This window comes from Echiichthys vipera (assembly GCF_963691815.1).
Source record: "Echiichthys vipera genome assembly, chromosome: 15".
In the NCBI taxonomy this organism is placed as follows: domain Eukaryota; kingdom Metazoa; phylum Chordata; class Actinopteri; order Perciformes; family Trachinidae; genus Echiichthys; species Echiichthys vipera.
The window spans coordinates 28158430-28183321 of NC_139840.1; the positions used below are offsets into that span (position 1 = coordinate 28158430).

Below are 24892 nucleotides of genomic sequence, written 5' to 3' on the forward strand. Positions count from 1 at the left end.
TTTAATAAGGATTGTTTTTTGACACAGTTGTTGCACTTTGAGGCCTATGACTAATATTTACATTGATAAAACAAAGACATTATATGTACTATGTTGCTGCATTGTTTTACAATATCCATTAATGTGATGCTCATATTTTTACAGCCCCTCATTTTGGATCATTTTCGTCAACCGACCTCAATTCCAAGTTAATTGAATAACCCTGATGTAGCCTTTATTCAGTCAGTTCAATGATTGCTGAAAACCTATTTTATTTATTTTTTAAAGATTTGATAATGTAAAAGTGTTTATATTCTTACCTAGAAGGCAAACAATTGTTTACCTTTTTGCCAAATAAATATATAAACGCGTAAATGCAGCAATGTCTCTCCTACTGTTTCAAAATCTTACTTCAATTTCATTTAAGATTGTTCCAGTAATCTCTAAACAAGCTGCCTCATTATTTCAGTTTTTGCATGATTGCTTGACATGTCCTTAAGATCTGATACATGGTATTTTTAGAATCTAAAAGAAATAGAAAAAAACAACCGACCTACTAACAACACCCCTACTAACTAGATTACAGGGAATATGAATACAACAACAAAACGCACTGACACCCAAACAATTGCAGTTTTTCATTAAAACCAATCAATGCAGAACTGATGTCACCGCATGTTTCATATTTAAACTTGATATTAATGACTTCTCAGTGACATCAGCTGATGTAGAGGTTGGCTGGTTAACGGCATTTCCTCACACAACTCAACTCTTACCGAGATAGAGCGAGGCGTTCTCCTTCTTTACGTTGTCGTCCAGGTAGGTGGGTCCCAGCGTGTAGATGGGCGTGGACCCCATGCCCACCAGGATCTGAGCTATAACAAACAGCGCCACGTACAGGTTGTGCTCGTTTCCCTCTTGGTCTCTGGGACAGGAAGTGATGTCGACACGGTCCCTGCCGCTTGTGTTGCTGTTCATGCACAGGCCCTCATTGCCAGAGGACGAGTTGACCTCCTGGATCTGGTAGGCTGGGGAGATGAAGTGAGGTAAGGAGAAGAGGGCGGCACCCACCGCAATGAAAACTCCACCCACTGCCAGCCAGCGAGGCCTCTGGCCCCGCCCTCCGAAGTAGCTAATGAAGACAACCACTAGGAGGCTCCCTATGTCGAAACAGCTGACAAGGAGGCCTGATTCGGAGCTCCTCAGGCTGTACCTCTTCTCAATAGTGGTGATGACGCTGCTGAGGTAGCCTGACACCATGAGCGACTGGATGAACGTCAGGTAGCACATACAGAACAGAAAGCAGCGAGAGTCCTGTAAGATAACACTAAGGTATTTCCTACTTGGAAGACGAATCTGAGCCAGCCTGGAAGCGAAAATCCCTGGGGGCTTCCTTCTCGCCATGTTTTTACTCCTACGGATCTCTGTATTCTCCATGTATGAGCTCGGCCTGTTTAAAGCCGACTTCCCTGGCTTGGGCAGGTAGTTTGCTCTTGTATGGGACTCAGCATGAAAGGACTCAGTCTTAGCTGGGAGCTGGATAAATTCTGCACTTTCTTCCGCTGTTATGGAAACAGAACTAGTTAGTAAGGTTTCCTCTTGGGGCACTTCTTCATTCAAAACAGGCAAACTTTTAGAGTTGAAGTCTGTACCTGTGTCCTCCACCTCGCTGGAAAACCCATCTTCCTTCTGAAGGGACTCTGACAACTCTGCTTCCTCGTGGTCAGCCATTATTTCCAGTCAAACCCACCTTTCTTCAAGGGTTAGAAGAATAAACCGGCCCAGTTCCAAGCCGACATTTACAGTTCAGGGACTGCTGTCCATTACATGTATTATTAATGGGTACATCTACTCCCACAAATACAGTCGGGCAAACAAAGAGATCCAAAAAAGCAACAATGTCAACCAAAGGGAAAGTAGACTCACAGCTTCTGTTTATCTGCAGCAGGCTGGTCAGCCTTTGTTTATCTTGTCATGCACATTGCCTTCTGCCACCATCTAATCCGGAGACGGAAACTGCTCAGGCCTCCTCAGCTCGACCAGCAGAGCTCCAGGGCCAAGGCTCCCTGCATATGCACATTTCCACTCGATGGCTTCTCTCAGCAGGACGCTGCTGCTCTCAGCGGTCGGCAGGGATGAGATGAACTTGCAGAACGTGTGTCGCATCCCCGGCACCCCTGCCAATAAAGGTTACACAGTTACAATGTCACTTCTTTCGGTACATTAGATGATGCCCCCCCTCTCCTCCTAACTCCTCCCCAAGTCAAGGGCATCACTCCCTCTCCCCCCGCCAGCCCCCGCTCCCGATCTTATCAACGCGCCAGCTGTCCTCTCAGCGGGCGAGCGAGGCTGTCATATAGTGATTATATTTCTGTGTAGGCCTGAATCCCCGGAGATGTATGGCAAAAAAATAATATGAGCAACAGAGAGTGGCCGTCGAGGAAAACACCGTGAAACGAGAGAAGTCCGAGGAGTCAGTGAACGGGCTGCTCAGAAACACCGCAGTGCTCAGTTGCTCGCAACCGCTGTTTTGAAAACTGTGAAGCTACCGAGTTAACGACAAGGAAACCGAAAAAGCACTCTTCAAAATAAAAGCGTAATATGTATGGGCTATATAAGCTCACAGATATGGCAAGTTTGTTGCAAAGCATGTTTCTTTTTTGTATGATTTATTTGTGAGATTTTGAACATAACAGATATTCTTTTTTGTATGATTTATTTGTGAGATTTTGAACATAACAGATATACAATAAACCCATTTGGTCTGGAATGAATACAAAGATTAATTCTCAAATAAAAGCATCTTTCTTTAGTGCTGTGTATAACCTTGTAAAATTGTCTAAAATGTAAAAAAAAAAAAAAATACAACGTTGGTATTTCACGATTAAGTCATTCGTAGTATAATTTTACTGTGTAACGACGATTAAATGTCAAACTGGTGTTTTTTTTCCCCACTTCGTACTATTTCCCTACACAGGCCTTCAAAGTGGAAGCACTGATGCTTCCAGGGGTTAGAATTTGCTGAGAAAGTGTCGCCGAATCCCATTAAGGATCTATACACTTAACATGATTTTCGTTGTATTTTCATGTAACCTATACATTCGATCAAATGTTTTACACATTGCTGAATCGGCGATGTCTAGTTACAAAGGTCGGACTGCGTTACATTCGCCAACTGTTGTGAACAGTCAATTAACTTGGACTTGTCCACTTCAACTTTCATCAACGTTTGCTTGTATTATTAAAAAGCAACCAGCTAAATACGTGCACAATTTACCAGTAGACAACGATGGATTCAGAAAATGTTTGATGTTATTTCATGCGACGTGTGAAGGGTTACAGTTTGGCAAAATGTGTTAACCGGCGTTTCATTAAATGAAGTTTGGCGTTTTATTGCCATAACTACGATATTACGGAACGTCCATCGATTTACTTTGAAAATGGGCGAACGTCCCAGCTAGCCGCAAAGCTAGCAGCTAACCCCCGCAGAGAAAACGCTCACTGATGGATAAAACAACAACAACTGCGGCGACACTGCGCCTCACTAACCTGACACTGTGAAGCGACGACACGGGTCATTCAACTTTCATGTCCGAGTTACACAACAGGCTCCGAGAGGACCCGGTGGTTAAAACCCGAGAAAACACGTTTTAAGGGTGTTAAAAAGCTCACCTACAAAACATCTTCTCACAGAGCTGCGTCAAGACAGAGAGCGAACCAGAAAATACCGGAAACACTTCGAAATAAAAGCATAATGTATGTGTGTTCTTTTTTATATGTTCATGGGCTGAAGGGATCCCTGCTGATTTTGGCATGGCAAGTTTGTATGTGTAGCACCTTTCAAAAACATGAAAAATCAAAGTATGGTAAATATAGATATAAAGCAAACATTAGCTAATATAAAACACACATAATTAGGAGTTAAGTATAAAAAAGAGGATAAATAACAGAAATAAAAACTGAATGGCTAGAAGGATAATGTTACAAAGCAGTGAAATAGGCTATATGAACACATATCCCCAAATTGAATTTAATACACGATGAAACTAAGCTTACATTTTTCTGGTAATTTGTTCCAAATATGCAGTGCACAAAAACAGAACACATGTTTTTCAGTGTTTTTTCTGGCCTTGCAGACAGTAGGCAAATGAAAAGTAGGACTTCTTTGACACACACTACAAATATCTCGGAACTGGAGTGATGTGATCCACTTTCTTGGTCGGTCAAAACACAATTTCAGTAGCTGACCCTGCTCGACACGTCTTGCTGAGGGATTTATTTTTCGTAAGATAAGGCAATGCCTTTCACAAATAGAGGATGAGTGAACATTATTTAATATCTCCTCCCATTGCTCTTCGTATAAGGTAGCTCCAAAGTCCTGACCCCAAGCAGCTCTTAGAGAGATTAGTTGATTTGGGGACGTGTAAATTAGTTTGTATGTGATCCCTATGAGTCCTTTATTCCTGAGATGGAGGGTTAAGAATTGGTCAATAAGAGAGTCTGGGGGACTGCTAGTAAACTGGGGGAAGCAAGGTTTCACAAAATGTCTTATTTTTATAGGCCTATTTTCTATAGTCTTATAAGGGTTTGACTGCCAAGGGTTTGAAGATGAATACCTTCCTGAAATGAAGTCAGTCTGGTCAGGATTGACTAAGGACGATATGACTCTCTGGAGACGGTATATTTTTTTCGCTATATTTTAAAATCTACGTTCAGGAGGGACATCGGCCTATAGCTACTGTAGGTGCAACCGGCATCGCAAAGATGATTGTTCATTTCTGGTTTAACGTGAACTTTCAGTTTGATTATGAGAAGGCCTCAGCCTGATCAAACAAAGGGAAAGACTAGGCTCAAAAGCCTGGCAGCCTTCGTCCCTGAGGGCATGGTCACAGACAAAAGCATGCTATGCAACTCTCCCCCCAACAGGTCACACCCAGGTGTGAACTCTCCAAGAGACCCCCCAAACTGTTACTTCATTGGCTGACCAGACCTCTGGTGATGACATCATCAGTGTCTATAAAACTGTAGGACACTTCCTGCTCATGCTCTCTCTTGGCCTCTCTTCCTTGGACTCTTACTTCGAATCTCCATACTCAACTCGACGCTCTCCTACTGGATCCAGGGACCAGCTGCCCGCTGTCCCTAGGCCCTGAAAATGGCCTGTATGGAGTAGGATCACCAGCCAGGTTAACCAACCGGTTACCAACTCAACTGAGCAGAACAAAGAGCGATCTGAGTCCTCTTTTGTCTAAGAGCAATAACCAAGACATCTCCCATCTCATGGACTGGTAACTAATCACCAACTGGGCATCATTACATGTTATAAGACTGTATGAACAGCTAAGCATAGAACTGTGACTTTGGTATAACCTGAATAAGAACTCCTGACATCTTTTGTGTAACTTAATGTTCACACCTTTTCTGCAGGGGTCCAAGCCCACACCCTTCCTCCCTCTCTCTTTGTCTTATTCACACACACACACACACACACACACACACACACACACACACACACACACACACACACACACACACACACACACACACACACACACACACACACACACACACATTTGCTGTTAGCTTTAGTTGGTTTATTGTGTGTTTTGTTTGTTGCATTTATTAATTCGTTAATAGATGTTTTTCTGTTGTACCATATCTCTGTTTATTTATATTACACAAAGATGAATGAGCCAGCCTCTAATAAGAAAATAACTTATAAATCCTTCAACTGATTAAACTATTACATTTATCTGTGTTCAACCCATAATTAGTAGTTTAATATATTTAATGAGACTATGACAGTGGTGCCCCGAGGAACTCTGGTTTAACTAGAGTAATTCTTCTTTTTTGTATGATTTATTTGTGAGATTTTGAACATAACAGATATATAATAAACCCATTTGGTCTGGAATGAATACATAGATTAATTCTCAAATAAAAGCATATTTCTTTAGTGCTGTGTATAACCCTGTAAAATTGTCTAAAATGTAAAAAAAAAAAAAATACAACGTTGGTATTTACATTTTGGCAAAATGTGTTAACCGGCGTTTCATTAAATGAAGTTTGGCAATTTATTGCCATAACTACGACATTACGGAACGTCCATCAATTTACTTTGAAATAGGCGAACGTCCCAGCTAGCCGCAAAGCTAGCAGCTAACCCCCGCAGAGAAAACGCTCACTGATGGATAAAACAACACTGTGAAGCGGCGACACTGTGAAGCGACGACACGGGGCATTAAACTTTCATATCCGAGTTACACCACAGGCTCCGAGAGAGTAGAGTACGTAGAGTAATTTTTATTATTACCTTTGATAATTATTGGTGATAGCTAATATTTAATTGAATAACAATACGTTTATTGAAAATACTCAATATCATAATCTGAACGTGAGTCAAGGCCCTACATTTAATTGGTTCTCTGTGTGAAGTTTTTAATAAATTAAAGGTATTAATTATGAGTAATTTTTCTTTATTCATTTTCTTTTTCAAATATTTCATTTGATAGTCACACTTTTGATCTTATTAACCTAAAGTACCTACACTACTACAAAGAAGCTGATCTTTTTCCTTTTTAATTGAAGCCTCTGACATTGTGGGTAGCAACAGACCTTTTACCCGAGCATCACTGAAAACCTTAAGTAGTCTTGGGGCAAGAGTTGCGGAATAGGTCTTGTAAAAGTCTGTGGTAAAACCACCAGGTCCTGCCGATTTATTACTCTGTAAGAACTTATTGCATAGTTAACTCCAGGGATCGTGATTGGTGCTAGCTCAGTAGCAATTGTCGATTTGAGAGTACGTGAGCAGGTCAAGGGGGTTTGGGCCATCCCAATCAGACGGAGAGGTTTCAGAGGAATGCAGTTTGGAGTCATCCATCCACCTTTAGCTTGTCCCTATCGCGGTTGCTGGAGCCGATCCTGCTGACATTAGGCATGAGGCAGGTTACACCCTGGACAGGAAACCAGTCTATCACAGGGCACATAGAGACAAACAGAGACAGACAACCATTCACACTCACATTCACACCTACGGGCAATTTAGGGTCATCAATTAACCTAACATGCAGGTCTTTGGACTGTGGGAGGAAACCGGAGAACCTGGAGAAAACAGTTTAGAGTAATAGTCAACAAATGCATTGTTAATAGCGGTAGGCTTGGAAGTGGTGTCATCAGAAGCTAACCTAATCCTAGGTATAAGTCTGGATGCAGCCTCAGTTCGTGCTTGCAGTGACGTGCAGTGAGGGTGAGGGTTGGGGAGGCACTGACTCACAAGTCAGATTTACAAACATACAGTAGGATGCCAATAGGATAGGATGAGAGAATAGGAGCGAATAGGATGCTGAAAACCATTTAAAAACACCAGTGCAACTGTATATTGCAGTATATCTTACCTTTACTTTTACATGACTTCTTGCTTTGACTGAAAGTCCAGCTTTGAAAAATGTCTTAGTTTAGAAATCAAATCCACCATTTTCAGGGCGAGAAATGACAGCTTGTCGCTAAGCTCTACAGAGTCGCACAGCACACTTCTGTGTTTACTTTTTGCACACAGGTCAGAGTTCACCGTGACCTGGCTGGATGCAGGCTATTAGGCTGCTCACTATCGCCCCCTTTCTTGAGGCAGAGGTACTGCCTGCCTCAAGGCCAGCATTTTCCCTTTGGATTAATGTCACATCAATAAGATGTAAATATTACACATATACGTAAAATACATTACTGAACACCATGGAAAAGAAGACGTATGCTTTTATTTCATAAAAGTGTCCTCAACCATCATATTGGAAACATACACAGAAATGGGAACAAGCAGGCGCCGCTTGCACGCGCTCAATCCAGTTTGTGAGTGATTGCGCAATCTGGAGGGAGGCTCGGCTGTCCGTGCATCACCTCTCGTCTCCGAAGACTCCGTTAATTTAAGCAGGAAATACAGACTTTCCTGCCGTTTTTACTATAAAAATGGTCAAAATACATTAAGAACCACACCAAAATCATAGTCCAGAGGACAAATATTAATACTTGTGTTGTTTTATAATTTCGTTTCTTTTTCCTCATGATGACAGGGGAGGCACAGCCTCACCTGCCTCCCCTGACTGCACGTCACTGCATGCTTGGTATGCTAGGAGTTTACCTGCTTTATCACCCTGCTCGAAAAAGCATTGCTTGGTGTGTAAAAGTTGTTTCTCAATCTGTCTGGTGTCACACCACGGTGAGAGTTGTCCTGTCTTGGATTTTTTGTCTTGTGAAATTCGTGTTTTGTTTTGAAAGATTAATCTTTCTCTCGTTTCAGGTCCCTTACCCTTCCTCCTGAAGGATGTTTTTCCTAAGGGGCTCGCTGCTTCCATACAGAACCTCCTCGTTCCCCTGGACCTACCCGATGACCTAGATGCCCTCATTGCACTCGCCATCAGGACAGACAATTGGCTTGCCCAGCTCAAGCGACAGCGAGGCGGAGGGTTGGCTGCTGCAGAGGGAGCCACCAGTCCTTCAGCACCTAGCTGGTCGACCACCCAGCCTTCTATTACTGGAGCCGCTACCTCATCTCTGCACTGATCGTGAGGAGGAGCACATGCAGCTGGAAAGGGCCCGACTGACCTCAGAGGACCGTTGAAAGTGGCTGATGGAAGGGAGATGTTTTTAATACTTTTACTTGTCTCTTCATGTCCGGCCAAGGTATCCCAGGAGGTTAGTTACGGTCCAGCGGTTAGCCAGAGGCCTCACACCCTCACCAAGATCACGGTAATTTCACCACACGACCACAGAGCTAGAGGTGCTAATCGACTCGGGGGCAGAAGAGAGTCTGATGGACTGGGTCTTAGCTATGAAGCTCGGTCTCCAATCAGAACTACTTGCTGGACCCATTAAAGCCAGGGCACTGAATGGTAGGGAGCTCTTCACTATCACACACATCAGCGAACCAGTCCAAATGAACATAGACTGTCACCAGGAACACATTCATCCGTATCTAGTCTCCTCATCCTCTCATTCTCTGGTCCTGGGGCATCCATGGCTGTGTCAACATAACCCTTTATGTTGACTGGAAAACTGGAAAGATCAGAGAATGGGGAAAGGATCGTACCAAGAACTGTGTGTTTTATACTAACGAGGGGGAAAATGTTGAAGAGATTAACCTTTTTTCTGCCAATCCTGCCACAGACCCAGAATTCCCGGAACCTGAACTCTGTCCCCTCCTGTTATCACCACCTCCGGCAGGTCTTCAGCAAGACGAAGGCTCTGTCTCTTCCTTCGCACTGATCGTGCAACTGTGCCATAGATTTGAGTCCTCCTTTGCCCAGGCCTAACAGCCGTAAGTCAACAAGTTATACTGTGATTGGAGCTGTACATGTTTTTTGTGTTTTTGTTTTTTGAGTATTGTGTGTCTAACTTTTGTATTTCGTCTGATATTTGTTTCAATTTAGAGTGCTCCGTCTGCCTAAAGCTAGAGATACAAGGAATAATTTGACCATGCAAGTAAGCTTTAAGGGTCTCCCAAAGTACGTTAATATCAATATCAATATCGGGAGAATCATTTGTTTTGAAGAAAAACTGGATCAGATTGATTAATAAGTCCTTTAATTTCGGTTCAGATAACAAGTGGGAATTGAATCTACAGGGTTTGGTCGGCAATTTGCCCTGGGAAAGGTTAATGTTTAAAGAGACAGGAGAGTGATCGGAAATGACTATTCTGTGGTACTCACATGACTGTATGCTGTCTAACAATCTATTATCAACTAGGAAGAAGTGGATCCGGTAGTAAGACCTATGGACATGTAAAAAAAAGAGAAAGCTTTCGTATAAGGATGCATAGTGCTCCATGGATCAGATAGGCCTAATTGGTCTGCCTGAAACTTTAACATTTTGGCCGCCTTAGACAGGGTAGATTGTTTGGTGGATGATCTATCAAGATCAGGGTCCTGGACCTGGTTAAAATCACCTCCAAATATTATGTGATGATCTGCAGCGTTTGGGCTGTTAGAAAAAATTTTGGACATAAATTTATCATCGTCCCATGTTGGAGCATATATTGGGGCCAGGACCACAGGAGTGTTCTGCAATCTGCCCATTACCATGACATACTGCACGATTGGGTCAGAAACATCTTTGTGTACGATAATGGCTGCACCCCTAGCGCTCTCTGAAAATCTTGAGTGAAAAAGGTGAGTCATCCAAGTGTTTCTCTTACAGGAAGAATATGTCTCCTTTAAGTTCCTGTAAGTGTGATATTACCTTGTTGGCTTTAACATTGCTATTCATCCCCTTGACATTCCAGGAGATGAGGAGGATGCTCCTACCATTAAATTACAAAAAATCCCAGAAGCTAGGGACAGCTACAGGAGAAAGGTGGAGCAGAAGCTGAGGGAGAACAACATGAGGAAGGTCTTGGAAGGTGTGAGGACCATCACATGTCACAACACAAAGACCAGAGCTACAGGGGGGACAATAGAGAGGGTAAACGAGCTGAATGACTTCTTCAACAGGTTTAACCAGCCCCCCCCACCCCCCACCCTCATTGCAGCCATCTCTCCTTCTTCCCTCTACACCCCCCCCCCCCCCCCAACATCACAACAGACCAGTCCAGGGAAAGCGCACCAACCGACCTCCAAATGGCGCTGATTGAACTCCAGTGAAGTGAAACGCTCAAGTCAAAGTATGACTCTGTGGGTGCTGCACAGTTTCCATGTTTCCTCCCTGACACACGGCCCCAACTCCGTGCCCAAGCTGCTCGAATGCTCTCTATGTTCGGCAGCACATATCTATGTGAGCAACTGTTCAATTCAATTCAATTCAATTTCAATCCAATTTTATTTATAGTGCCAAATCATAACAAAAGTTATCTCAGGACACTTTACAGAGTAGGTAAAGACCACACTCTATGACTTATTTATGATTTACATAGACCCAACAATTACCCTGTAGAGTACGGTGGCAACGAAAACCTTCCCTATAACAAGCAGGAACGTCAGACAGACCCAGCTCTGTGGAGGACGGCCATAGCAGCATAATTAAGCAGAACAAACTCGGGTTAAAAATAACAACATTGCTAAGGGCTCGTTTTAAGTTTACTCTTAAATATGGGGACGGTGTCTGCCTCCCGAATAACACTTGGGAGTTGGTTCCAGAGGAGAGGAGCTTGGTAGCTGAAGGCTTTGCCTCCCATTCTACTTTTGGAGACTCTAGGAACGACGAGTAGCCCTGTATTCTCAGAGCGCAGCGATCTAGTCGGGTAATATGGTACTATGAGCTCTTTGAGATATGACAGAGCCTGACCAATAAGAGCTTTGTAGGTAAGGCAAAGGATTTTAAATTCTATTCTAGATTTTACAGGTAGCCAGTGCAAAGAAGCTAATACAGGAAAAATATGTTCTCTTCGATTTGTTTTAGTTAGTACACGAGCTGCAGCATTTTGGACCAACTGGAGACTCTTAACAGACTTATTGGAGCAGCCTGATATTAAGGAGTTGTAATAGTCCAGCCTAGAAGTAACACATGCAATGACTAGTTTTTCTTAATCTTTCTGAGACACAATGTTCCTAATTTTCGCAATATTACGCAGGTGAAAATATGCAGTCCTTCGAAGGACATATCCTAATCAAAAATAACACCCAGATTCCTTACTGTGGTGCTGGAGGACAACACAACATCATCCAGAGTAACAATATCTTTAGCTATGGAGTTTCGGAGGCCTTCGGGGCCAATTACAATAACTTCCATTTTATCTGAGTTTAACATCAGAAAATTGCAGGTCATCCAGCTTTTTATTTCCTTAATGCACATTTGAAGTTTTGCTAACTGATCAGTTTCTTCTGGTTTGATCGATAAATATAATTGTGCATCATCAGCATAACAATGAAAATGTATGGAGTGCTTCCTTATAATATTTATACATTTATATTTATAATATAATATAATATATATTTATAAAAATTTCCTAAGGGAAGCATATATAAGGTGAATAGAATCAGTCCAAGGACAGAACCCTGTGGGGCTCTGTGACTAACTTTAGTGTATATGGAGTATTTGTCATTAACATGTACAAACTGAGATCTATCTGTTTAATACGACTTAAACCAGTTCCTTTAATGCCAATTAGATGCTCCATTCTCTGTAGCAGGATGCGATGGTCAATAGTGTCGAAGGCAGCACTAAGATCTAGTAAAACAAGTACAGAGACAAGTCCTTTGTCTACAGCTATTGAAAGGTTGTTAGTAATGTTTACCAGTGCTGTCTCAGTGCTATGATTAATTCTAAATCCTGACTGGAAGTCCTCAAATAACTCATTATTATGTAAAAAGTCACACAGCTGATTGACGACTAATTTCTCGAGGATCTTAGCGAGAAAAGGAAGGTTATATATAGGTCTAAGGTTGGCTAGTACCTCTGGATCAAGAGTGGGCTTTTTAAGAAGAGGTTTGATTACAGCTACTTTATAAGACTGTGGTACATAATTTGCTGATAAAGACATATTAAACATATCTAGTACAGGAGTGCTAACTAAAGGTTACACTTCTTTAAGTAACCTAGTTGGATTAGAGTCTAGGAGACAAGTAGAAGACTTTGATGCCGAAATAGTAGAGGTTAATTTGTTAAGGTCAACTGTAGAAAAGCAGTCCAAGAATATATCAGGTTGTACAGTTTGTAAGGTTCCTGGGTTTGAAAAAAAATTGGTGCCAAGCGAGTTTATTTTGTCTCTAATGGTTATAATTTTGTCATTAAAGAAGGTCATGAAGTCGTTACTACTGAAGGTTATAGGAATACATGGCTCAATAGAGCTGTGGCTCTCTGTCAGCCTGGCTACAGTGCTGAAAAGAAATCTAGGATTGTTCTTATTCTCCTCTATTAAAGATGAGTAGTAGGCTGCTCTGGCAGTACGGAGGGCCTTCCTATATGTTTTTAGACTTTCTTGCCAAACTAAGCGAGATTCCTCCAAGTGGAACAACAGGACACAGTAGTGAACGTTTTCAGACATAACATTTCCCCCCACACCCCTCTGGAGAGTGAAACAAAACATTTAACCCCCATTCCCCAGTGTCACTATAACCCCGTCACATACTCCCCATGCCAGATGGGTGGGACCCTCATTCTCTGAGGGCGTGCTGGCTGTGAAACTGTGTCAGGCGGTGCTGGTGGGTTACCCCCCACCCGGTTAGCTCTTGGCCTGGGCTGCCAACCCAGAGCCACTGCTGTGGACAGAGGTGATGCAGGCGCTGTGTGGGCTGTGACCCTGTGCAGGCGGTTTGAGTGCAAACAAGTCCCATTCTCCAGTCTGTAGGTGGCCGGCCCCAGTTGCTTTGTCACCCGCAGAGGCTCTGACCAGTATGACTGCAACTTGTTTCGGTAGTGGAGATGTTCTACCCTGACCCAATCTCCTGCAGAAAGTGAGGGGATCTGCACTCTGTGGGTGGCATCAAATTTCTCTTTCATCCAAGCCTGCAAACTTTTCACCTGAGCTTTGGTTTTCTGGTGCAATGGGCTCCCACGTGCAGGAACTGGCTCAGCTTTCAAGCGATCCAGCGGATGCTTTAGTTCGCGTCCAATCTGGTTGGGTCCCTTCATCCAGGCAGGCTCAGATCCCATTTTTCAGAGTCTTTTCAGTCTTTCCAGCCCCCATTACTCTCTGGGTTATACACCACCGTCCTGATTTGCTTGATTGACCGTGTCATGAGAAACTCTGTGACCTCCACTGACACAAATTGAGGCCCGTTATCCGTTGTGACTGATGGAGCTCAGTTGAAAAACCTCTGGCCACTTTGAACGAAGAACGTGCACAACCAGCAGGTAGCGGGCGAAAGCAGGGGCCCCGTAAAGTTCTCCACAGAGGTCAACCTGAATATGTTCCCAGGGTGAAGTTGGCCAAGGGGTCGGGGTGAGAGGGCCTGCCGCAGGCTAACCGGTTTTCCCACTCGGGAGGCAGCAGCGCAGTTATGTACCAGCTCCTCAACATCAGAGTCTATGTGGGGCCACCACACTGTCACGACTGCGCTGCTTTACCTTAACCGTCTCCCAGATGCCCCTCATGTGCCATGTGCAGTACGCTTGACCTGCGAATCTCTGGAACGACCGCACTGTGGTCACGAGCTAGGCCCCCCCCCCCTGTGGTTAGCCGTTTTGCAGGTCCATCTTACTGAAGACAGTGGACACGTGGAAATGGCTAGTGAGGTCTGTACCGTGTTTGGGGTTCGGGCATCTCTGTCTGCAGGCTGGTCACCTATAAGTCCATCCTCCAAAGTCCCGAAACCATAAAGTCTAGCCGGCTCAAGTAATGCTGATACATAGTGTTGTGTGTAAAAGACACGCACAGACGTTTTGCTTCAGAACATCAACTGCCCTTTTTACTTCAGCCTCATGTTCACATACAAGACTTCCTTGTTTACCGTTTTCACGTGTCTCTCGCGTCACGTAACATCCCATAATACTCAGTCTCTTAAAGGTCCCTTAACCCCTATTTAACAACATACAGCAAACCCCTGTATCGCAGTGTGACCATGTTATTAGAACAAAACATTCCCCCCCCCCGCACAAAGAACAAACAGCATACCCCCCGCATCTGACGACTAACCAAGACATCACTTAAGGAACTGAATGTCCAATCAAGATGGCAACAACAAACTACCAAAATCGCTAGATTAAACATGGTAATATGTGACATAGTCCTGCAAGGTAACAGGTCGAGCTCTAGCCCGCACCGGCCTCAGGTTCGGCACCACAGCTTCCTGGCACAGCGCAGGGGAGAGTGGAACAGGGGCGGGGTGTGTCACTGGGGCCGGGGGCGGGCCTGGATCAGTGGCCATGTTGTAGGGGAATTGTGACGGTGCTCTTGCCGTGGCCGAGTGCTCAGAGAGGGGTGCTGGGACTTTCCTCAGCCTACTAGCATGCCACCGTGATCCATCGTCAAGCAGAAATGTGGCGGGGCCAAGGAGGCGACTGATCTGTCTAGGTTGGGACCAGAACGAGGCCATCTTGTTGTGTCTCTGCGGCCGGCGTGCCCTGACCCAGTCGGAGACCTGAAAGGACGGTGGTCTCGCCCTGCGCTTCGTGTCAACCCTGTCCTTTGTGTCCCGCTGCCGTGCAGCAACAGTCTCCCGGACTTGAGTCAGGGAGGGTGTGGGGAAGTCACCATTTGGTGCTCGGAGCCTGTGCAATGGCAGCCCCAATTCTCGTCCGATCATCAGAAACGCCGGTGATACCAGTGTGGTGGAGTGATGGCTTGCTCTGTAATGCAGCAAGGTCTGGTTGAGTGCCTCCTCGAATGTGCAGCCCTGGACCAGGTGTGCACGAATTCCATTCTTCAGTGTTGCATTAAAACACTCTACTCCCCCATTGGCCTGTGGGTGGTAAAAAGCGGTTTGAATGTGACACCCCTGCTGGCAAGAAAGTCAGAGAAGTCCGCAGATGTCATCTGTGGGCCATTATCTGTCGTTATGGCCCGAGGCACACCCCAGCGGGCAAAGAGGCCATCCAGTATCCGGATCATGACGTGCGATGTCACCGTCCCCACTGGCACAACCTCTGGCCACTTAGAGTGGAGGTCATAAACGACCACCAGGAAGCGCTGGTGGTGGGGAACACCACGGCCGTGGATCTCCCCACAGATGTCCAGCTGCACATGTTCCCAGGGGCGGGAAGGCCAGGGGAGCGGTTGTAGGGGAGGGGTCGATGGGGGTCCGGTTTTCCCACTGAGGAGGCACGCTGAGCAGTCCTGGACCAGATGCTCAATATCACGGTCGATGGCCAGCCACCACACCAATTCCCGGCAGCGCTGCTTCAGTTTCACGATTCCCAGGTGACCTTCATGTGCCATTGACAGGACACGTGCACGCAAAGTTTTTGGGATGACGGTGCAGAGTCCCCTTGAGACGCACATGTCTGCCCAGCAGGAAAGCTCATCTTTCACACGAGCAAACGGTTTCAACTCTTCTGGGATGCATGGCGGCCAACCGTTTCTGATGTAAGTGCACAGCTTGGATAGTATTGGGTCTCTTCCCGATTCAGTGTTCAGTTCCTCCAGTGTGACTACTGGCTGTAACGGTCCATAGAGTGCTTGGATGAGAGCCGGTTCTCCGTCATGTGGTGGTACAGAAGGGTTTGGGGCTGTGATGGAGCGAGAGAGGAGATCTGCCACTACATTCTCCCTGCCTGGCGTGAAGACAAGGTCATAGTGGTACGGTGGAGTCGCAGAGGCTTGTGTCCCGAACCTGACGTTGAGAGCACTGTTGTGAGGGCCTGGTGATCGGTCCTGATGGTGAAATGACGGCCATAGACATACATGTGCCACCGCTCACATGCCCAAACACAAGCCAATGCTTCACGTTCGCCAACGGAGTACCGCTGCTCAGTGGGTGTCAGGGCCCGAGATGCAAAGGCGATTGGCCTCTCTGTGCCATCATGAAGCTGTGATAGGACAGCTCCAACTGCAGCAGTGGAGGCGTCGCAGGTTATGAAAGTTGGGCTGGAGAGGCTGAAATGGGCGAGGACCGGAGGTGAAGTCAATTGCGTTTTCAGCATGGAAAAGGACTCAGTGCACTGTGGTGACCAGTCCCACGGCTCCTCCTTCTTCAGGAGTTGGCGGAGGGGTGCTGTCGTTTGTGAGTAGTTGGGCAGGAAACGCAAATAATAAGCCGTCATTCCCAGGAATGATGCAACCTGTGTGGTGGAGGTTGGTTCGGGGATGCGCTGTATTGCGTCGACGTTGGAAGAGAGAGGTGCAATGCCTTTGGCTGAGAGGCGAAATCCAATAAAGTCCACAGTCGGTACTGAAAAGAGACATTTCTCCCGGTTCAAGGTCAGGTGATGTTTGGTGAGGGCCATAAACACTCTGTGCAAGCGGGCATCGTGGGTGGCTTGGTCTGGTCCATGCACCACAATGTCATCCAGGTACACTGCTGTCCCCGGGACCCCAGCGAGAATTGTGGACATGACCTTTTGGAAGCAGCTGGGGGCAGAGCTAAGGCCAAACGGCATGCGCGTGTACCTGAACACCCCAGCGTGTGTCACGAAAGCTGTCAGGTCCCGGCTGGCTGGGTGAAGGGGAACTTGCAGGTAGCCCTGGCGTAAATCCAACTTTGAGAAGATCATAGATGCATGGAACAGGGAGGTGAGTTCCTCAGCTGTAGGTAAGGGGTATTTATCTGGAATGACAGCTTTGTTGACCCGTCGCAGATCCACACAGACCCGGAGACCCCCTGACTTTTTCTGTGCGACCACCAGGTTTGAGATCCAAGGTGCTGCATTTATTGGCTCAATGATGCCCTCTTCCAGCAGGGAGGTGAGCTCTGCAGTGACACCCTCCCGGAAGGCGAGTGGCAGGCGCCTGAGGGGTTGAATAGCTGGTGTCACGGCAGGGTCAACCAGGGGTCGATGGGTGAATGCTGTCAAGCAGCCTAGGCCGTCGAACAGCGCTGGCCACTGCTGGTGCATGGTTGGGGAGACCTGCATTATAGCCCTTCCACTATTGTCCATCAGAGAGAAGCCCAGTGCAATAAAGAGATCAAGACCGAGAAGGTTGGTTCCCTGCTTAGCCACATGAAAGGGGAAGGAGGGAAGGTGCGACGTACCGTAGCGGACAGGCAGGTCCAGGGTGCCCACTATTTCAATGGCAGAATTTGCATATCCCCGCAAGCTTGTGGATGGGGGTCCCAGTGGCATGCGGGAAAAGAATTTCCTGTATGTGGCCAAATTGAGGAGCGATGCTGCAGCTGCTGTATCCAGGATGAGTGGCATGCTCACCTCCCCCAGCTGTAATGTGCAAGTTTTGAACGACACTCGTGTAGAACGGACATTACTAATTTCTGTATATCCAGAAGTGGGCTTGGGGAGCCTGTGCTGCTGTGCCACATTGTTTGGGGCCGAACGACAAACTTTAGCAAAGTGGTTTAGTTTAGGGAAAGCTTTAGACCTCTAGTGGAAGATTTCGTGTCTGCAACTAACTGCCAAGAGAGCAAGATAAAAGATTAAAGTTTATTACAAGCCACATTAGACCCTGACTCAATGATTATTAGCATTTAAATTATAATTTAAGCAGCTAAACTGCCTTACTGCTATATGTAACTTTAAAACATATGAAAGAAAATTTATTCGAGTACTTTACTCAATAAACCTGAGAAATTAGCATTTAACTGGAGTACTGTGTACTTAATATTTTGGATGCATTATGAGAATAAAATGTGTAATATGTAAAATAAAAGAACAGAACTTAATGCATAAATGTTGCCATATTCCAAGTACAAGTACTTAAATTTTTTATCTTACTGCAAATAAATAAATTGAATTTTTTGAAAGACTCCCCAAGGATGATATTGATACTTCAGTGAAGTATCCTCCAGGCTTGAGTACTTTCCCACCTGTTTTCCTCTGTACGGGAGGGTTACGGAGGAGAGTTACGGAGGAGAGTTACGGGAGGGTTACGGGAGGGTTACGGAGGAGAGTTACGGGAGGGTTACGGGAGGGTTACGGAGGAGAGTTACGGGAGGGTTACGGAGGAGTGTTACGGGAGGGTTACGGAGGAGAATTACGGGAGGGTTACGGAGGAGAGTTACGGGAGGGATACGGAGGAGAGTTACGTGAGGGTTACGGAGGACAGTTACGGGAGGGTTACGGAGGAGTGACCGAGGAGAGTGACCGAGGAGAGTGACCCTGAGTACCTCGAGGAGAGATTATTGCCGTGTTCCCTTTCTTTTGTGCGATTACGTTTGTTTAAGTTTTGTCCGTGTGCTACATTAAAAATGAACTGTCGAATTGAGTCCGAACGTAACTGAGTGTCGGATCGCTGGGAGCGAGCTGACCAAGTGACGGGCGTTGAAGGAGGCCGACGGAGAAGCAGGTGAGCCCACACACTTCACCCCCTAACCTGGCAGCCGAATCGTTCCCCTTTAGAACTTATGAACAGGCAGCCAAGCCTCGGAAGCCCTAGATGCGAGTGTATGCCTATTTGGAAATGGTAAGATACACGGGGTTGTTTTGGCTGTGTAATATAAATGGGGCTCGTCCGGGATTTGAATGACAGTGTGGGCATTTGTTTGTTGCATTAGCAAGTAGCCTGCTACTAAAGCGTACGGTAGCGTTGCTGAAGTTATCGGTATTTTACCGTAGTTTCATCAAGTATAGTCTTAAACTCTGTCTGTGAGTGGGAAAGACACCGGAGTTGATATTTCAGCACATTAAAAAGTGTGCGCAGCCAGGTTTAAAGAGGTGTGTACAGCTTATGGGTGGACAAGCCGCTCAGTTTTAGTATCACCGCAGACAGAGTTGAAGGGAGGTAAAGTCAAAATAAATAAGAAATAAATGAAAAAATAAATAATAATAATTAAAAAAATTCAACTTAATAAAATAAAAAAAATAAAAAAATGAATGAGGTTAGATCAATAAAATGTACATGTTTGCTTGAGTGGTAGTGGACATGGTAGGTAGTGTAGCTGTGAATATAGGGACAATGGGCCTCATTTATCAATCTTGCGTGAAAACGGGCTGAGATCTGAGCGCAGAATTGGTCGTATGACAGGACCCACGTGTGATTTATGAAACATTCGTATCGGACCAATCTCAGCTTACGAATGAGCGGGCCTTGATAAATGCGGCGGCTGAATTCGATCGTCATTAACATGTTACGCCCTTAAATATTCCTGGTTCGGAGGCCTCGCCCACTGAGGTCAAACATGCAGAGGAGAAACGCTGGGAAGAAAAGACACTTTTCCGACTGTTAAAGAAATGTATGAAATATTATCATAAGTGTTCTTTTCATGCATATAATCAAAAGTGTTTTGCTTCAAAGTGTGTGTTCCAAAGTATGTGCCTGCATGTCTGAACCAATTATATTTGACCCGTCCGGGGAAAGACAGATAAGGCGTTACCTCCCTAGAAAAAACTGTGTGAAGCTTGGTGAGCAATACCACCTGTGACCTTGTGGAAATCTTGTGTGGAAGATATAACCTGTATGTAACTGGTTAATGATTATTCATGTACTCTTTAATAAAAAGACACGGAGAGGGAACGGACGTCAGAAGGGAATTTGCAGAGGGACAAGCCAGACAGAGCTTGTTGACCTCCTCCCTTCTCCGTGTCGATACGTAAAAATCTCTGTCTCTGGCTTTGATGAAAGGGGTTACTTTTGCATAGGAAGTACCAGGAAGTCAAAACAACAAATGTGTTGTTTTGTCAAGACAACAGAAATATTTTGACATTTTGGTCCTTTGAGCCGGATCTCATCACTGCAGAAAAAAGGGTGACTGACGAGACGGCTGCAAAGACTGTGCACAGCGAAGTCTGGCGGAAAAACCTGCCGCTGGACAAAGACCACCTTTCAACGTGGCCAGACGGACCCCTCATCCATCCTTTCAACGCAGCAAACGAGATCCGAGCCAGGAAAGGGGAGACATTCATCACGAAAAGGTCAGAGACTAAAGAGAACAGGGAGCAGGAGTCTCCACAGTAGATATCTAAAAAAGTGTGCATGGTTGTAGATCTACAAAGTGTGTGTGTGAATGATTGTTGTATGAAAAGGAATTTGGTCTGTTCAGCAGTATTTGGGCCTGAAACCTAATGGTGTAAACAGAAAGCCTATTTGCTAGCTCTAATAGATTAGATTGCATTAAGGACATTAGGTGAAGGGACTAGGGATCTAAAACGCAGATTTATTCCTGGGATAGAACCCCCAGACTGGGTCCGCAAGGAACAATAAGTTCTTTGTAGAAGCTTGACACAGTGGGAATTATCTGCGGTCCAGGGAAATTTCCCTGAGTCCTGGATCACGCAGTAACGTGATGCAATGGGATAAAACAGTAAAAATTTGAAGGCCGGCTGAACACACAAAAAATAACTGCACTACAAGATGCAATTAAAAAAAAAAAAAGACCAAAAAGAATCCAAAAAAGATGAAACAAGAAGGGTATGAGGATACGGAGTATTGGATGAAGGCTGTGGAGAAAAGAAAAAGTAAAAGACAGATACTTGAAAGTGTAGAGAAAGCTAAAGCAAAAGAGGTGCTGGTTTATATGAAGGAGCATGAAGAGACAGGGCCAGTGACAGGAAGACAGGAGAGACAGGGATGAGGAAAGTGAAGAAAAAGGAGCTGCTGCAAAGCCAATGGTTGCTGCAGGGCCAAAGGTCGTAGTGCAGGGATTATGTCAGTACTTTCTTTCAGGACAGGAAGAGGAGATTTACTACCAAGGAGGTAGGGGTAGAGGAGGTTTCAGAGAGAGCATAACAGACAGGGACACAGGGGAAGTGCTGTTAAATTATCAGGACCTGCTCTCTATGCATAGTATAAAACCAGAGGTAATTTTGTATGTGAACGGTAAACCTATTACCTTTTTATGTGACATAGGCGGACTACCTGCAGATAGATAGATAAATAGATAGATAAATAAATAGATAGATAGATAACTTTATTTATCCCAGAGGGGAAATAAGGTCATCGTAGCAGCGGTACAAAAATAAAAAATAAAATACAATATAAAATACAAAATATGAACTATAATAGGAGTACTGTATCGCAGATACATACTATATTACAATATGCTATATGGATACCAGGGTTTAAACAAATCAAACAAGTGTCACTGTGAAATCTGCCAGTGGAAAGCTGACTCAGGTGCCAGAGACAGAACCCATGTGGATAAGAGACCCAGATCCACCTGGACTGTCTTGTCAGCGGTCCATCTTAATGTTTCCAGAATGTCCAGTCAACCTGTTGGGCAGACACGCTTGTTGTTGTTAGGACTCGCACGAATACCTACACCTGGACCAAATAGAGAATACAAAGCTAACCTAGAGAAAGGCACTCCTGCTAAAATCACTGTAACTTATTTGTATGGAGATTCAGAAAGTACAACAAAGGGCACCAAACGTCCCCAATCCACACACATTGCTTAATTCTATGGATCCAAATGCAAAGTATTTTTCGGTCATAGACCTAAGCAATGCGTTCTGGTCAATTCCAATTCATAAAGATAGCCAACATTGGTTCTCATTTACGTTTAAAAACAAACGATATACATTCACAAGGTTAGCACAAGGCTATTGTGAAAGTCCCACAATTTTTGCTGAAGCAATTGCCAATTGTCTAGCAGACTTCAATCCCCCTAGAGGGAGCCAAATCCTCTCATATGTAGATGATATCATAATAAACTCCACAACAAAAGCGGATTGTAAAGAAAACACGTTATCTTTACTCAAATTTCTTGCCGAAACTGGCAACAAAGTGAGTAAAAGTAAATTACAATTTTGGAAACAAGAAGTGAAATACCTAGGTCACACGTTGACCCAAAATGGCAAAACAGTAAATCAAGAAACAAAAACAGCCATTTTGTCTGCATCAAGACCAATAACAAAAAGGCACATGAAGTCCTTCTTAGGGCTTTGCAACTACTGCCGAATGTGGGTAATGGATTAACCAGAAGTAACAAGACCTCTGCTTGATCTCATTTACTCTACACCTATGGCACTAACAGATAAAATAATTTGGACAGGAACGGCAGATAAAGCATTTTGTAACATAAAACAAATGCTGGCAGGAACAATGGTACTTGCCTTACCAAACTATGATAAACGTTTTATCCAAACTGTGGACTGTAAAAATGGATTCATGACGTCAGTGTTATTACAATTACATGGGCAAAAGCACAAAATATTAGCCTACTATTCAACGCAACTGGACCCAGTGGCTAGAGCATCCCCGCCTTGTGTTCAGGCTGTGATCGCAGCAGCAATGGCTGTACAGGCCTCTGCGGAAGTAGTATTATTTCACCCAATAACACTACAAGTGCCACATGCAGTAGCAGCCCTGTTATTACAAACAAAAATGACCTTTCTATCACCTGCCAGACATCTGTCATGCATGACTACACTTCTGTCGCAACCACATCTCAATATAGAAAGGAGCACAACATTTAATCCAGCTACGCTGATACCAGTATCAATAGATGGCACTAAACATGATTGTCTGCATGAAACACAGTTAGTGTATAAACCACGTCCTGATTTATTAGACACACCCTTGATACATGGCCATATAGTATTTGTTGATGGTTCTGCACGTAAGAATGCACAAGGACAAAATTGTGTAGGCTACGCTGTAACAACTATAGATAAATGTCTAAAAACAGGGAAATTACCATCTAATTTATCGGCACAGGCCGCTGAAATAGTAGCATTAACTGAAGCATGTAAATTATTTCAAAATAAGGATGTAACAATTTACACAGATAGCCAATTTGCATAAGCCAGACAGAGCTTGTTGACCTCCTCCCTTCTCCGTGTCGATACGTAAAAATCTCTGTCTCTGGCTTTGAAGAAAGGGGTTACTTTTGCATAGGAAGTACCAGGAAGTCTCCATGTGTTGTTTTGTCAAGACAACAGAAATATTTTGACACCGACACACAGATCGGAATCCTGACATTCGAGATGGAGCAAAATAAAGATGTGTTTTTTGGCAGTCTTAAGAGTGGAATAAGAGGGGCCCAAAAAAAAGAATAACGGAGGCAGTCAACCCGAAGCAGCGCTCCACTGTGACCCGTGTGCGCCTGTGCGTGTGTGCCTACTGCTGAACCTGCGCTCCTGCTCTGTAGCGGGGTTTGCAAGCGGGGTTATTAGGTATTCCGTTAGAGGATAACCTTTGTCGTCTAGAAGAACCATACCAAGATGTTAATCATCTGATACCTTGTTTGATTTAATGCAATTTATCAAGGGTAGCCACCAACCGAGGAGATGACTTTGGCGCTGCAGTGCGCTTTCCTTTTCATTCATTCATCTTCAACCTTGTCCCTGTCGGGGTAGCGGGGGGCTGGAGCCGAGGTTTTTTTAAAATATAAAAGAATCGTGTGTCCCCCCCTGGCCATCTGGCCACCACGTTAAAAAGCGATAGCTTGGCATCACAAATCACCTGCACATTTATCGAGTGGTAGTTTTTGCGATTGATGAATGCGTAATCATTCATGGATGGTGCCTTCAGACGCACATGAGTACAATCAATCGCTCCAACCACAATTTTTATTTTTTTTTATGCGTTTTACAATCCGTTTTGATCTGTTCTTAATATGTGACTGCTTATGCTTAATGACAGCTGAGGTTTGTTAATTATTTTCAGCCAGGTTTTGCTGTGCTGCACCGCAGATACACAGGCTCAAATTTGCGTACACGACCTCAGACCAGACGTGAGATTTGATCGTAGCTCCCGCTCACGTCCAAATTGATAAATGCCGAAGTTTGCCAGGAAATGGTCGTACGCACGTTTTTCTGCCGTACGTTCGTTTGATAAATGAGGGCCAATGACTTCAGGGATTTTCGTCTATTCTGGTACTGAGGAGTAGGTAAGGCTGGGAGTTTGGATTGAGTTGGGGAACGGATGTTGTGTATGCGATTTTCGGTGAGGTCGATAGCTGTAAAGCAGTGCTGTGAGAAGAAATACTTTCTGCGTTCGTTAAGCAGCATAGCATTAGATGCAATGGCGAATGAGGCAGTTCCTGTGGCCGTCAATGGGCTGACCAGGGAGCAATTTTGGTGGCTGAAGAAGAATCAGCTTATTGCTATGGCCGAGGAAGAAGAAGTTTTGCTAGAAAAGGACCTGACCAAGCCAGCAATAGCAGCCTGTTTGATTGATGTCCTACAGTTAGAGGAAATGTGGTCACAGCAGGATAGAGAAAAGGAAATCCAACGATGCCAGAAGGAAAAGGAACTTGAACGACAAGAAAGGGAAAACCAACGCCGTGAGAAGGAAAAGGATAGAGCCCACCAGGAGAAGTTGGCAAGGTTGGAGGTGGTGAAAGCTTCTGCGATGGGACATAGCGCTGAGCACAGGTTTGACATTAACCGACCTCACAGTTTCATGCCAGTTTTTGATTAAAGCGCTGTTGACATTTTCTTTGAAATGTTCGAGAAGGTTGCTATAGAAAGTGATTGGCCCAAAGAAAAGTGGCCACTGTTA

At 44.7% G+C, this 24892-nt stretch overlaps 1 protein-coding gene across 1 annotated transcript in view; it reads right to left on the reverse strand.

Moving 5' to 3' along the window:
- LOC310957275 (solute carrier organic anion transporter family member 5A1-like) overlaps nt 1–1710 on the reverse strand; it is a gene marked incomplete at its 5' end in the record, with an annotated part of 48813 nt that extends 47103 nt beyond the window's left edge. The window contains one exon of the mRNA XM_083927770.1: nt 756–1710. Coding sequence (XP_083783896.1) covers nt 756–1710 — 955 coding nt within the window. The remainder of the gene's footprint in view (nt 1–755) is intronic.
- Between the last annotated feature and the right edge of the window lie 23182 nt (nt 1711–24892).